This window comes from Podarcis raffonei, chromosome 9 (genome assembly GCF_027172205.1).
Source record: "Podarcis raffonei isolate rPodRaf1 chromosome 9, rPodRaf1.pri, whole genome shotgun sequence".
In the NCBI taxonomy this organism is placed as follows: Eukaryota; Metazoa; Chordata; class Lepidosauria; order Squamata; family Lacertidae; genus Podarcis; species Podarcis raffonei.
In genome coordinates, this window is record NC_070610.1 from 25,786,294 (window position 1) to 25,800,115 (window position 13,822).

Consider the following 13,822-nt stretch of genomic DNA (forward strand, 5'->3'; position numbering starts at 1 on the left):
TGTTTGGAATGGGATGAGAGAGTATCAGTTTTGCTTAGAAGGGTCATGAAGGGCATTTAAAATGTATTTTACTTCCACGAGGCAATTTGACCTCCTGAGATAAAGGTGCATGCCAGATTATCTAGCGTTTACCTTTGCCTCTGACGTGGACTTCTTTGTCTTTGTCTGAAGAGAACATCTCTTGACATATGGAGAAAATGCTGACCAATGTTGGGAAACGCTTCTCAAGAGCCGAACCGTCAATGACTCAGCAAACTAATTCTGCTCAGAAATTAGTTTACTTTGAAATTCTTCCTCATGTTTTTTGAGTAAAAAATCGGAGGCATTCCTTTTAGGTATGATCACAAACGATATTCCTGACAATCAAAGGAAAGAATTCCTTTATGCAACGACAGCTGCCAGGATGCTTATAGCAAAAAATTGGAAAGGGAGAAAAATTCCATCATTGGAAGAATGGTAAATTAAATTTTGTAAATATATAAATCTGGCAAGACTCACAGCATTCATAAGGGGACAATTGGACCAGAAATTATTAAAAGAATGGAGATGTGCTAAAGAGTATATGAAAAAACATTGTTCTGGAGTAAGCATATCGGTATGTGATGAATGATGCTTTACAGGGTTAAAGAAAAAGAAAAAAGGTGTAAAAAAGTACAAAGATGGAAGTAATCTACATTAGACACAACCATTTAGTAAGAGTAAAAATTTTGAGGTCTTAGAACAAAGGAAGGAAGTCAATATGTGTATATGTACCGTATTTTTCGCCCTATAGGATGCACTGGCCAGTGGCGTAGTGTGGGTTGTCAGCACCCGGGGCAAGGCAAGTAATTTGCGCCCCCTAACCCGTGGATTTTAGCAGGGGGCAGAGAGCTGCGAGTGCGCGCCCCCCAGATGTTGCGCCCGTTGTGGCCAGCCCCCCTGCACCCCCCACGCTACGCCACTGGCACTGGCCCATAGGACGCACCTCCTTTTTTTGGGGGGGGGTGAATAAAAAAAAATTATTTCCCTCCCCCCAGCCCCCAGAACAGCCTGCTATCTGCAAGCCTTGCGAGCCCGCAGCAACTCCCGCTGGGCTCGCAAGGCTTGCGGACACCTGCGCGAAGTACGGGGCGCCCTCCGGAGGGCACCCCGTGCTCCAGGCAGCAGGCTGCTATCCGCAGCCTAGGGAGCCCTGCGGGAACTCCCGCAGGGCTCCCCAGGCTGCAGATATCTGCCCAAAGCGCAGGGTGCTCTGCTTCAGCGCGCCCCGTGCTCCGGGCAGCAGGCTGCTATCCGCAGCCTAGGGAGCCCTGCGGGAACTCCTGCGGGCTCCCCAGGCTTGCTGATAGCTTCCTGAAGCCTGGAGAGGGAGAGGGGTCGGTGCGCACCAACCCCTCTCGCTCTCCAAGCTTCAGCGAAAGCCTGCATTCGCCCCATAGGACGCACACAGATTTCCCCTTCATTTTTGGAGGGGAAAAAGTGCGTCCTATAGGGCGAAAAATACGGTATGTAATGACTAGATTAGAATGATGATATGGTTTTATTTGTAGATGTGTGCTTTTTTTGTTTTTTTGTATTCTGTTTTTCTTTCTTGTTTGTATAGTATTATTTTGGATTCAATGTTTGTAATTTTTGTTATAGTTTTGCATTGAAAATAAAAATAAAAAAGAAATTCTTACTCATGTTGCATGCATGGGTGTAGCCGGGGGCTGCCCCCCATATCAAGTAAGTAATAAAAAAATACTTAACTAACTGACCAATCGAGTCACAGATAGCTTGGTACTGCTGATTCTAGTTGCAGAACTTGATTCAAATAGCAACGTAGCAACCAAGTTGAGGACTGCTTCGGACTGGCATCATGGAAGAATCTGCTATCAGTTGTTTTATGGGCTTCCAGTGCCGCAATCTATGTCAGGACATCTGCCCAAGGTCTAGACATTAGCATTAACCTTTGAGATGGAGGGAAAAGGGGGAGAAGTCTGCATTCAGGGCCTGTAAGACAGAGTTGTTCCACCTGGCCGTTGGCTTAGAATCAATTTGATTCCCTCCCCCCTTTCTTTTTTCCTTTCTCCTCCTGTGATGAGGCTGCATTTTAATGTTTTAATTGTTTTAATGTTGTATTTTGATATTGTTGTTTAAGTTGTATTTCAATCAACTTGTTTTTATTATTGGTTGTTAGCTGCCCTGAGCCTGGTCTTGGCTGGGGAGGGCGGGGTATAAATAAAATTATTTATTATTATTATTATTATTATTATTATTATTATTAGGCATGTACCAATGAGTCATATCCCTGCTCAACCATGAAACTCTATGGTTGGTGTCTAGCGGACTCAATAGATTGTTGAGTGGTTCAGGATAGGAATATAGGAACAACCTTACTAGATCATACTAAAGGACTGTCTAATTCAGCATTCTGCTTCCCATGGTAGCCACTCCGATGTTTCTGGGAAACCCACAAGCAATAGGGAAATAGATCTCCTCTGAATCTGTCTAATCCCCTTTTAAAGCTGTCTGAGGGCCTGTTTATTGAGCATTCATCCTGATTTGCTTGCAGGAAGGTTAGGTAGCATTAGGGATGCCGCATTTCAAAAAGTGAAAATCCGGACAGAAAACTTGACGAGCTCTTATGGGAAGTCGGCAAAAACGGCATTGCCGGCATGGGCTGCCATGTGCCTGGATTTCCCTGAGCACTTCGACGATTTCTGCCTGGACACTGCTGCTGACTGTCGCAGTATTCCGGATATGGCTAGGAAATCCTGGTCGTATGGCAGCCCTAGATAACATTGGCTATTTAGTAAGCATTCATCCTGATTTGTTTGTGAGGAGGTTAGATAAAGGTGCATTGGGTGCTCTCTCACACATTATAGTGCATGTTCCCATCACTTTTCTTATTGCAAAATGAAATATACTCGGAGTCGAGAGTGGATTTCATGCTCTTTATTCAGCTCATAGTGGTGAGGAGGAATGGAAGTTCCCCCAGAATGTCTGCTTTATATACATTATTTACACAGTGGGTCCCACGTGATTGGCTAATTCCGGGATTCTCCCGTAGGCCAGTCAGGTTGCGGATTCACTTCCACCTGGAGCTGGATTGGGTGGCTCCTATGGACCAATCAGCCTGCTGCATTCTTAATTCTATTGTTCTACTACCAATCAGACTGCTGCATTTTGGATCCTATTCAACTCAGTACATAACACAAAACATACGATATTTGGGGGGAAGCGGGTTTGTTGCAAAGGACTTCTCAATCGACTATACAGTGGTACCTCAGGTTACAGACGCTTCAGGTTACAGACGCCGCTAACCCAGAAATAGTACCTCGGGTTAAGAACTTTGCTTCAGGATGAGAACAGAAATCGCGCGGCGGCAGCTGGAGGCCCCATTAGCTAAAGTGGTACCTCAGGTTAAGAACAGTTTCAGGTTAAAAACGGACCTCCAGAACGAATTAAGTTCTTAACCTGAGGTACCACTGTATTTGCACAACTGGAATTTGCCAGTGTCTGAAGGAATCCCACTGGGAAATGGCGACTGTTTGAAAGCGCCATCGATTCATCTTGAGGTAGCAAACTCCACCATTTATCGATGAGGCTGCCTCTTGTATTTCTTGTACCCGGTGTGCACTGCCCTGAACTCCTTGCAGAAAGAATTAGATACAAATGTGATCTACATAAAAATCAAGATTTGGAGACACCCTGTAACTTTCCACCTCTGGCACTTATTCCTGACATCTCAACCTGGTTCATGCTCTGACTGATAGACCTCAGCAACAGATTATTAACTGCAAAACAAACAAGCATAAAAGTTAAGACTGACCACAATACATGGATTTTTATTTTTATTTTTTTAAAGCAGATCTTGATTGCAGTTGTTCTTTCCCCCCGGCTTGCTGCTCGATACCTAATCTGCTTTGCACCTTGAAGATCAAGGCTAAATGTAAAGGCTAAGTAGATAGTGGCGGTACAATCAATAATAGGTGCTATATCCTTGCAGGTACACGGGATTTTCTGCACATTTCCCTGTTCCTCATGCATTTGATGTACAAATGCTAAATTAGTTAATATAAATCCATTAGGAATGCTTAGAGCAGTCAGGAATGTACTCCTGAACAGATATTAATTTTTACAGTATTGCAAGAGTCGAGCAGCAGCTCCTATTTGTAGTTCACAACATGTGGACTGCTTGTAACAGGCTAAACAAGTTCCTGAAACAGAACTCTCTTCTTAACTAAAAAGTCTGCATTGCCATTTCTTGATCTGGACGCCTTGCTTTATCTTGCTTTGATTTGTTTATATCACTGATTTTGAATATTTCTGGAGTACCCTGGCTATGTGAAATTTAACAAAGAAGTGGCAAAATTAAATCCAAATATCTTCTGCTTCTGCAAGGGTGTCCACGACCTCTTGTGCCAGCTGGAGGATGGCTGCATGTTGCAGGATTGTGTGAACGCTTGCACAAGCACTTAACAGCAGATCTGCACCAGCAGATATTTATTTTCCCTTACGCTACTGCTTCTTCTTGTTTGTTTACCATCTGGGGAGGAGCAGGGGTTCTTGTGAGCCAAAAGGTAAAACTGAAATAGAGCAGTGGGAGCTAATTTGGTGCCCCTCCCCGCAAAATCATGTTGTTGGACTACATCTCCCACCAGCCCTTACCACTAGCTATGCTGAACGGGGCTGATGGGAGTTGGAGTCCAACATTATCTGGCAGATACCATGTTGGCTACCCATAATGCAGTGGTACCTCGGGTTACCTACGCTTCAGGTTACATACGCTTCAGGTTGCAGACTCCGCTAACCCAGAAATAGTACCTCAGGTTAAGAACTTTGCTTCAGGATGAGAACAGAAATTGTGCTCCGGCGGTGCGGCAGCAGCAGGAGGCCCCATTAGCTAAAGTGGTGCTTCAGGTTAAGAACAGTTTCAGGTTAAGAACGGACCTCCGGAACAAATTAGGTACTTAACCCCAGGTACCACTGTATCTGCAACAAGGCTGGGGGTGTAGCTAAAGTGGTGCTTCAGGTTAAGAACAGTTTCAGGTTAAGAACGGACCTCCGGAACGAATTAAGTACTTAACCCGAGGTACCACTGTATAGGGAAATGAAACAAATTAGTAAAAACTCGTGCTGTGGTGACGGTTCCAGTTTCCTGTTAGCTTCTGAGCCTTTGTTGCAGAAAAACAAAATGAAAAAGCCTGTCCTGCACTTCTGTCATCTGTCAAAAATTGGTTATGCTATGTTTAAACGGTTTTCTCCAAAAGTCACTGGAAGGCAATGCTATACCCTCCAACGTTTTTACGATGAAAATAGGGAAATTCCATTCCATTATGATAGTTTTACTGTTTATACCTCACACACCTTACTGGGTTGCCCCAGCCACTCTGGGCAGCTTCCAACATACATAAAAAAAAATAACAAAACATTAAACATAAAAAACCCCTTCCCTATACATGATTGCTTTCAGACGGCTTGGGGGTCGGATAACTCCATACCCTCCAACATTTCTCCAATGAAAATAGGGGCGTCCTAAGGAAAAGTGGGTGGCGCTGTGGTCTAAACCACAGAGCCTAGGGCTTGCAGATCAGAAGGTCAGTGGTTCAAAACTCTTCGACGGGGTGAGCTCCTGTTGCTCGGTTCCTGCTCCTGCCAACCTAGCAGTTTGAAAGCATGTCCAAGTGCAAGTAGATAAATAGGTACCGCTCTGGCGGGAAGGTAAGCGGCGTTTCCGTGTGCTGCTCTGGTTCACCAGAAGCGGCTTAGTCATGCTGGCCACATGTACGCTGTACGCTGGCTCCCTCGGCCAATAAAGCAAGATGAGCGCCGCAACCCCAGAGTCATCCACAACTGGACTTAAGAGCCAGGAGTCCCTTTACCTTTAAGAAAATTGAGACATTCCAGGATCAAATCAGAAACCAGGACGGCTTCTGTAAATCAGGGAAATCCCTGGAAAATAGGGACACTTGGAGTGTCTGCAACAGGGCTGGGGGTGTAGCAAAAAGAAATGCCATGCTTTTTTTATAACTGAAAGATGTGACAGAGGTACACTTACAATATATTATAGATTACATTTTACCATTTGGAAATAAGTCCAAACCTTTTTGTGTGGAAGATGCTATGTGGCAGTTAATTAGTGTTGACCAAACACAGATAGCATCTAGTCCTTGGGCAAAAGATTATCTTCAACCACCTTCCTTATTGTGCAAGAGAAACTAGGGGATCGAGTGATATTGTGCTAGCTCCATCTTTCATCCTAATTAAGCCAAGGACCAACTATCAAAGGTCTTATGCCGACTAGATACCCCAGATTAGGTTGCCAGCTACCAGCAATTTCAGTGGTTACTAGATAACCAAGATTTTATCTATAATTCTATAGTAAATAGGAACTCATGGGGTGGGGAGGTACATTCTGCATTTATTTTATTTTGTAATCTGGAATGCAATCTGCTCCCTGACCTGGCCACAACTTTTGATTTGGGGAGGTGCGTGGCATTTTACAAACTGAGCCCCCAGTTACCATGCCGATAGACAGAAAACACATAGTCTGGCTCACATGGTGAAAAGGGCCTAAATCCTTTGCAAATTCCAAATTCGAATGTCTATAAATGTGCAGTGTTGAGATAAGTGAAACTAAAGCCGCTATGTTCTGCTACCTGAACAACACCCTGAGCAAACTCTTGCACAAATGGAAACACGACCAGAGCGGCAGAATCTTATCTATGAAGACTCTTGCAGAAGCTCCCATTCAAGGCTGTGTATATATTACATTTTCAAAGCACATTCAAAACACATTCTTTCCCACAGAGAATTCTGGGCACTTTAGTTCTCCCCTCATAGAGTTATAATTCCCAGCCATGCTTAACAAACTACAGTGCCCAGAATTCTTTGAGGGGGAAATGTGTTTCACAGGTGCTTTCAAGTTATCATGTGAAGCGTATTTGCTGACCAGCGTGAGTAGCTATTTTCTTTCTGTCCATAGTCCTCTGGATCGGGGTCCTTCTCCAAATTCAGCATTACAACACTTTGGTGGTTGAGACAAAATAAAACTTACACTTCTATTATCATTCCTCCAGTCACATTTGTGACTGAATGTTAAATTTATATGTCAGGATAGCTCAGCTGATTAGAGCGTGATGCTGACACTGCCAAGGTTGCAGGTTCGATGCCTGTATGGGACAGCTGCATATTCAGGCTGGACGAAATCATCCTCAGGGTCCCTTCCAACTCTATAAGGACTGCCATATGTCCACAATTTCCCAGACATAGCTAGAATACAACAGTTGGAAACAGCATCTGGGCAGAAATTGATTTAATGTCTGGGAAAATCCAGACATTCCATGTCGGAAGTCTAAATTTTGGTGAATTTCCTTAAAAATATCTCAAAGACTTCATTTTTATTTTTTTAAAAGATTTTTTTGGGGAAAAAGAAGCTAAACAACTTGCTTAGCCTACCGCTGATTAATCTAGCCTTCCTTCACCCCACTTCAATTCTCTTTTCTCAATAGCAAGCATGGTTTAAATTTGAATTCCAACCATAATGTATCTCTTCAGAAACACTTTTACTCAGATTTTGCGCTGCTTACCATGAACAGCAAATGCCACGATCCGGTTTTCCATCAAAAAGCATATGACACCAAGGAAATTCTTACAGCCTAATCCTATACATGTTTACTTGCTTGAAAATCTCATTGAATTCAACTCAGCTTCTGCCCAACCCAAGTCAGTGTAGCCTCAGTTCTCTACACTAACAGCAAAGTCATTATTTGAGTCCTGATCCTTATGTAGCCAAAACTGTGCCATCCACTCACAAAAGGAAGTATCAGTAGGACTGGTTTTGGAGAAAAAAATCTGTAGGAAAATAAACTGAAAGGGCAGGGGAAAACCCAAAATATTTCAGTGAGGGCTGAGAGTGTGCTCAGTGAGCAATAGAGTGCAGAGCATCTGTTGGGAGGGGAAACGGAAAATTGGGCTGTAAATGGAGTATCCTGGAAAGGAACATGGCTAGCTGTCTGGAACCGAGGCTTAACAGGAACACTCCAAATTATTTAATGTAATGTGTCATTTCAAAGCAATCCTCAGCCTTGAACTCTTTTGTTGTAGGTTGCCCTGACCCTTGGTGACACCTGAGCTCTGAAGCTGAAGGCCACTGGAGGGTCATGACACCTCTGCCTTTGTAGGTCCACTGTGACACTGAAGAATGTTCAGGGAAGGTCAGCTTGCAGCTTTCAAACAGGGATTTGGGCTGGGTGTTAATCAGTATGCGGATGATACCCAGCTCTACCTGTCTTTTAAATCAGAACCAGTGAAGGCGGTGAAGGACCTGTGTGAGGGTCTGGAGGTGGTTGGAGGATTGATGGCAGCTAACAGATTGAGATTGAATCCTGACAAGACGTAAGTACTGATTTTGGGGGACAGGAGTAAGGCAGGTGTGGAGGACTCCCTGGTCCTGAATGGGGTAACTGTGCCCCTGAAGGACCAGGTGTGTAGCCTGGGAGTCATTTTGGACTCACAGCTGTTCATGGAGGCGCAGGTCAATTCTGTGTCTACCAGCTCCAGTTGGTACACAGGCTGAGACCCTCCCTCCCTGCCGACTGTCTCGCCAGAGTGGTGCATGCTCTAGTTATCTCCTGCTTGGACTACTGCAATGCGCTCTACGTGGGACTACCTTTGAAGGTGACTCAGAAACTACAATTAATCCAGCTAGACTGGGGACTGGGAATGGCCACCAGGACCATATAACACCAGTCCTGAAAGACCTACATAGGCTCCCAGTACGTTTCCAAGCACAATTCAAAGTGTTGGTGCTGACCTTTAAAGCCCTAAATGGCCTCGGCCCAGTATACCTGAAGGAGCATCTTCACCCCCATCGTTCAGCCCGGACATTGAGGTCCAGCTCCGAGGGCCTTCTGGCGGTTCCCTCCCCGCGAGAAGCGAGGTTACAGAGAACCAGGTAGAGGGCCTTCTCGGTAGTGGTGTCCGCCCTGTGGAATGCCCTCCTATCAGATGTCAAGGAAATAATCAACTACCTGACTTTTAGAAGACATCTGAAGGCAGCCCTGTTTAGGGAAGTTTTTAATGTTTGATGTTTTATCGTGTTTTTAATATTCTGTTGGGAGCCGCCCAGAGTAGCTGGGGAAACCGAGCCAGATGGGCAGGGTAAAAGTAATAAATTATTATTATTACTACTACTACTACCACTACTATTACTACCACTACTACTACCTGGAGATGCCCACCATGTTTCTTATGGAGATAATAACATTCCATAAGAGAAGAGACTGTAGTCATTAATTGACTGGCTTCCACTGCTAGCAACATGTATGTCTCCAAGTTTATTACTTTGTGACAAATGGTTAGTTAACAACTGTCTGGGAAGGGTGCGATATCAGTAGTACAATGGGCATCATAATCCTTGTGTTTTCTCTATGGGGTTCTTGCATATCTTGTGACAAATTAGAGGTAAATCATTCCTTGATTTTAGGGCATATACTTGAATAAAGTAAAGATTCCTTTATCTTATTATTTTTGCACAGCTCCTATGAACATGCATTTTAACCCAGAGACATTCACGATCTTACATTCGGCGTCTCTCTTTCCTGGTTAAACAAAACGAGTATTCCTAATACAATTATTAGCAGAATGTGGCTCAGTAGTAGAAGGTCCTTGGTTGGATCTCTGGAATACTCTAGGGTACGACTCCTGCCTGAAATTGTGAGCAGCCACTATTGGTCTGACTTGCAATAAGGCAGCTTCTTACGTTCCTACCCTGCCCTGAAAGAAAGAAAGACGGGGAAAAGTCCAGCTGACTCATTCAACTTATGTTGGTGAAACAATTCTTATCTGCCTTTGTTGACAGGTGGAGGGAACCCCACCAACTGACTCCAAACGGAGGTCAAAACATGAGAGTTTGCTATAAAAATAGAGCACATCGTGTTCTTTAATTTCTGCCAAATGGAGGAAAACCTGGCACCTGCACTTCTTTTGTTTTGAGAGCAAAAGTGTAAATCAGATTTTAAAAAAGAAAGTCAGCAGCAAAACCTGTTGTAAGTATCATGGAAGGCTTAGAGGGCGTACCAGTCAGGACAATAACTTTCTGTATCACAAGCAAGAGCAGAATAGATACAGAAAACAAAGTCCAGTGCCATCTAGTGACTAAACGATATAATGACGCTATCCACATAATGTATCCACTCTTTCTCTCCAAGTGACACTCAACCTAAAAAGGTTGGGCTGAACCTGAACCTCCTACTGATTCAGATATTTAAACACTACATTGGATCGGCTCCTTTTCATGCTTGGTTTAGGAGATCACTGGACAACATTTCAAGGCCTTGCTTTCTGCTGGATAAATGGGACTTGTAACTCAGTGCGTTAGTCCAAAATCAAGTGCCAAATGGTCAGCTCCTAAATACATCTACTGCTGTTGGCTCCTACAGTGGTGGCATCCAGAACTTGGCTGATTTCCTCCTTTCCATTCTACTATATCACGTGCTGCTTTTTCTCCCCTTAAACTCTCTCTCACTCACTCACTCATACCCAGTGTACCTGAGAGTTGCTCCAGACCACCACCTGATGACTTACAGTTGAACAGAACAAGGTGACATTAACATTCTGTGTTTAAATGTGTGGAACATTGCAATTTCAGGAAAAAAATACATTTAGCTTAAAATTAATTCAAGGCAAGGTGCAACCTTTAGATTTTGTGAAGTATGGTGGGATTTTATACAATATGCTGATAATAATAAATTAAATGTATTGATTCCAGAAGCAAATAAGAATGTTTGGCTATCATGAGAAGTAAGAATATAAGTTCAATGTTTATGGATAGGATATATCTTATTCAATTGTCATTTTACTTTAACCTTGTTTACGGTCCTGATGATTACGCCATGATATTAGTTTATGAATATCACAGCAGAGCTACGGTGAAAAATAACAAAATTTACAAGAAAAGAAGTAAAAATGTGAAATGCCTGGAAACCGATAAAAATATTGGAGAGGGGGACATTCTGGCTGTGTTTGGTTTGTGATGCTCAGTTATTCAATCAGGTCATCATTTGATGTTGCAACGTGCAGGTATGGACCAACCCTCTCCAAATTCCTCCCCTTGCCTTCACTCATTGTTGAGCCTCTGTCTAGGAAAATGTCTAAGACAGATTTGGCAATAGCCACTTATGAAAGAACCACTTCAAGGGAACTCAGATTTTAAGGACCCTTTTTGCTAGGGCTAATGGAAATTGTAGTCCAAAACCCCTGGAAGGCACCAAGTTTGCAATGGCTAACCTAGTTACTTTTTGTGGGCTGAATTGCAAAATGATTGTGTGTGTGGAATTGTAGACAAGCCCTAAGTTACCACAAGAAAGACCAATGGATATTATTTTGATCATTCTGTCAAGGGATGCTTTTCTCAAATGATGCAGTTGTGGTGGGGGCTGTACTTTTCTTCTAATACCCCTTCCCCCAAATTATGCAGAGTATTTCTGTGTACAAATTTTAGGGCATGATCCGCAGCTGGAATAAGAGCTATGATTTCACTAAACGATAACTAAGTCAACAGAAAGAAGCTAACTTCTGTTGGATATATAATTCAGCTAAGGGAGGGGTAGCTACCCTAGTTCAATTCTAATAAACAGCTGTAAGCAGAATTGGCTTGACGTCATTCTTCAGGTCTTCAATATTGACATAAAGGATATTTCTCTTCAGACAATTAAAAAATACTTGGTAACATTGTTTGTTCAGTATAGTGGCTACTATTTGAAGTGTGATTGTATCAGGTTCGGCTGCATTATTTAATTATTCTCTATGTTTGATTGCTTCATCAAGCTACAATTTGTCAGATTTAGGACTATTTAATATGTGTTTCTTTTAGGGCAATCAGATAATATCAGCATATGCAGGTAATCCTTATGGTCCAAGGCAAACAATCATGAAAGGAAGTGCAAGGGGTTTTGGGGGGTTTTTTTTGGCAGACAAGCTGTTATTAAGGCTACAATCCAACCAGGCTTCAAGTGCTGTAAACATATTTTGATTTGAATGGGAATATACTGTGCCATCATAAGCATTGCTCAAAACATAACACTTACTGAATTTGATTCAGTCCCTAGTCAGGGATTGCAGATTAAGAGACACATGCTTGACTTCCTCACTGAAATTTATGGTACTGAAAGAGTCATATTTAACTAAATTCGTCTCAGAGCAGCAGACCCACTGAAATTAATGGGCCCAAATTTATTCATATATATCCAATAACTTCAATGGGTCTTCTCTGAGTAGGACTGGCATTGGCTACAACCCAATAAGTCCTTAATTTATGGGGGACCAGAGCTCAGCGGTTGGCAACATGGTTCAACTTCCGACATCTCCAATTAAAAAGGATAGGGTGAAATGCAATGGGAAAGACCCTAGCTGTCAGTCAAACAACTGATCTAGCTGGTATAAGGCAGCTTCAAGATCCACAACTGGAACATGGCCAAATTTGCTGCTTCTTTTTACTTTTAATAAAACAAGTGTTGAAATCATTACATGGACAAAGACAAGGGGCAGCACGTTTGTTTCTGCCCAGGCTTTTAACCTGCAATAAGAATGCTGATTATTGCAAGCATTGCTCTCAGCTTTGCAGTCTCCAGTGAAACTTAAATCTGTGACAGTGAAATCTCTGTACTGTACCTTGATCAGATTATGTCCTACCAGAGGGACAGCACTTTCTTCCTTCTCTCCGGGTGCATGGATCCCTGTGCCATACCCATGCCAAGCAACTAGATAAGGATTGTGGATCGTAATCCAGTACTTGACTCGGTCACCAAAAGCTTGGAAGCAAAAAGTTGCGTAGTCATCGAAAACACCGATTAGGGATTCGTTTTTCCACCCTCCATATCTCTCGTAGAGAATCCAGGGCAAATCCCAGTGGTAAAGGGTGACCACAGGCTCAATATGCCTATGAACCAGAGCATCTAGCAGACTGTTGTAGTATTGAAGTCCCTTTTCATTGACAGCTGTCACAGTCCCAGTGGGGAAGAGCCGTGGCCATGAAATTGAAAAGTGGTAAGAAGAAACTCCCAAAAATTCCAGAGCTGCTAAATCTTTCTGCCAAAAAATGTAGCTGTCACTGGAGTCATCTGTCCTGGAGTCATCTGTCCTGGAACCAGCTCTCAGCTCGGAATGGGTGAACTGTTCCCATATCGACGGTCCCCTTCCATCTTTCCTTTGGGCACCCTCCACCTGAAAAGCGCTGGTCCCCACACCCCAGAAGAACTTTTTGGGGAATGTGTCCTGCAGAAACATCTGGGTTTCATTCACAAAACTTGAACTGGACTCTTTCCCCCACACAGATCTTCCATCGTTGTCAAGCCCAGCAACTGTCGGTATAAAAATGAATGCCCACAAGGCTAGGGATCCTTTCAGCTGCTGCATAAACATTGCGCCTTTCTGGAGTGTATGCTAAAAGTCACATTTTCTTTTTGGCGGCACCTGGAAATGCATCCATTCCCCGGGATCCCTGCTGCATAGCTTGTCTTCATTTGCCACAAAACTGCTGGAGTGTCTTATCAAAGCTTCAGCAGGGGGAAAAAGCAAGCTTGTGACTGTAAAAACCCTGTTAATGATTAGCTTGGCATTGCAAGACTTAGGATGGGTCACGAAAAAGCAACATAATCCCAGGGAGATCACCTTCTCATGACCACTAGGACACCTGAGGGAGATTCTTTTTTTGCCGCAGAAAAAAAAGAGGTTCGGATCATGAAGGCTTCTCTCCATCAATGCCTAGTTGTTCTGAATGTCTGAAACGGCAGTCTTGGCAGCTGTCTGTCAGAGGATGCTAGCGGCTGATCCAATTACATTTAAAGGGAATAGAGAC

The 13,822-nt window shown here is 43.3% G+C and overlaps 1 protein-coding gene across 1 annotated transcript in view; it reads right to left on the bottom strand.

Annotated features, from left to right (window-relative positions):
* The window catches only part of KLB (klotho beta), a 29,694-nt gene extending 16,188 nt beyond the window's left edge, over positions 1 to 13,506 (bottom strand). Inside the window, exon 1 of the mRNA XM_053403824.1 lies at positions 12,637 to 13,506. Coding sequence (XP_053259799.1) covers positions 12,637 to 13,386 — 750 coding nt within the window. The 5' untranslated portion in view covers positions 13,387 to 13,506. The remainder of the gene's footprint in view (positions 1 to 12,636) is intronic.
* Between the last annotated feature and the right edge of the window lie 316 nt (positions 13,507 to 13,822).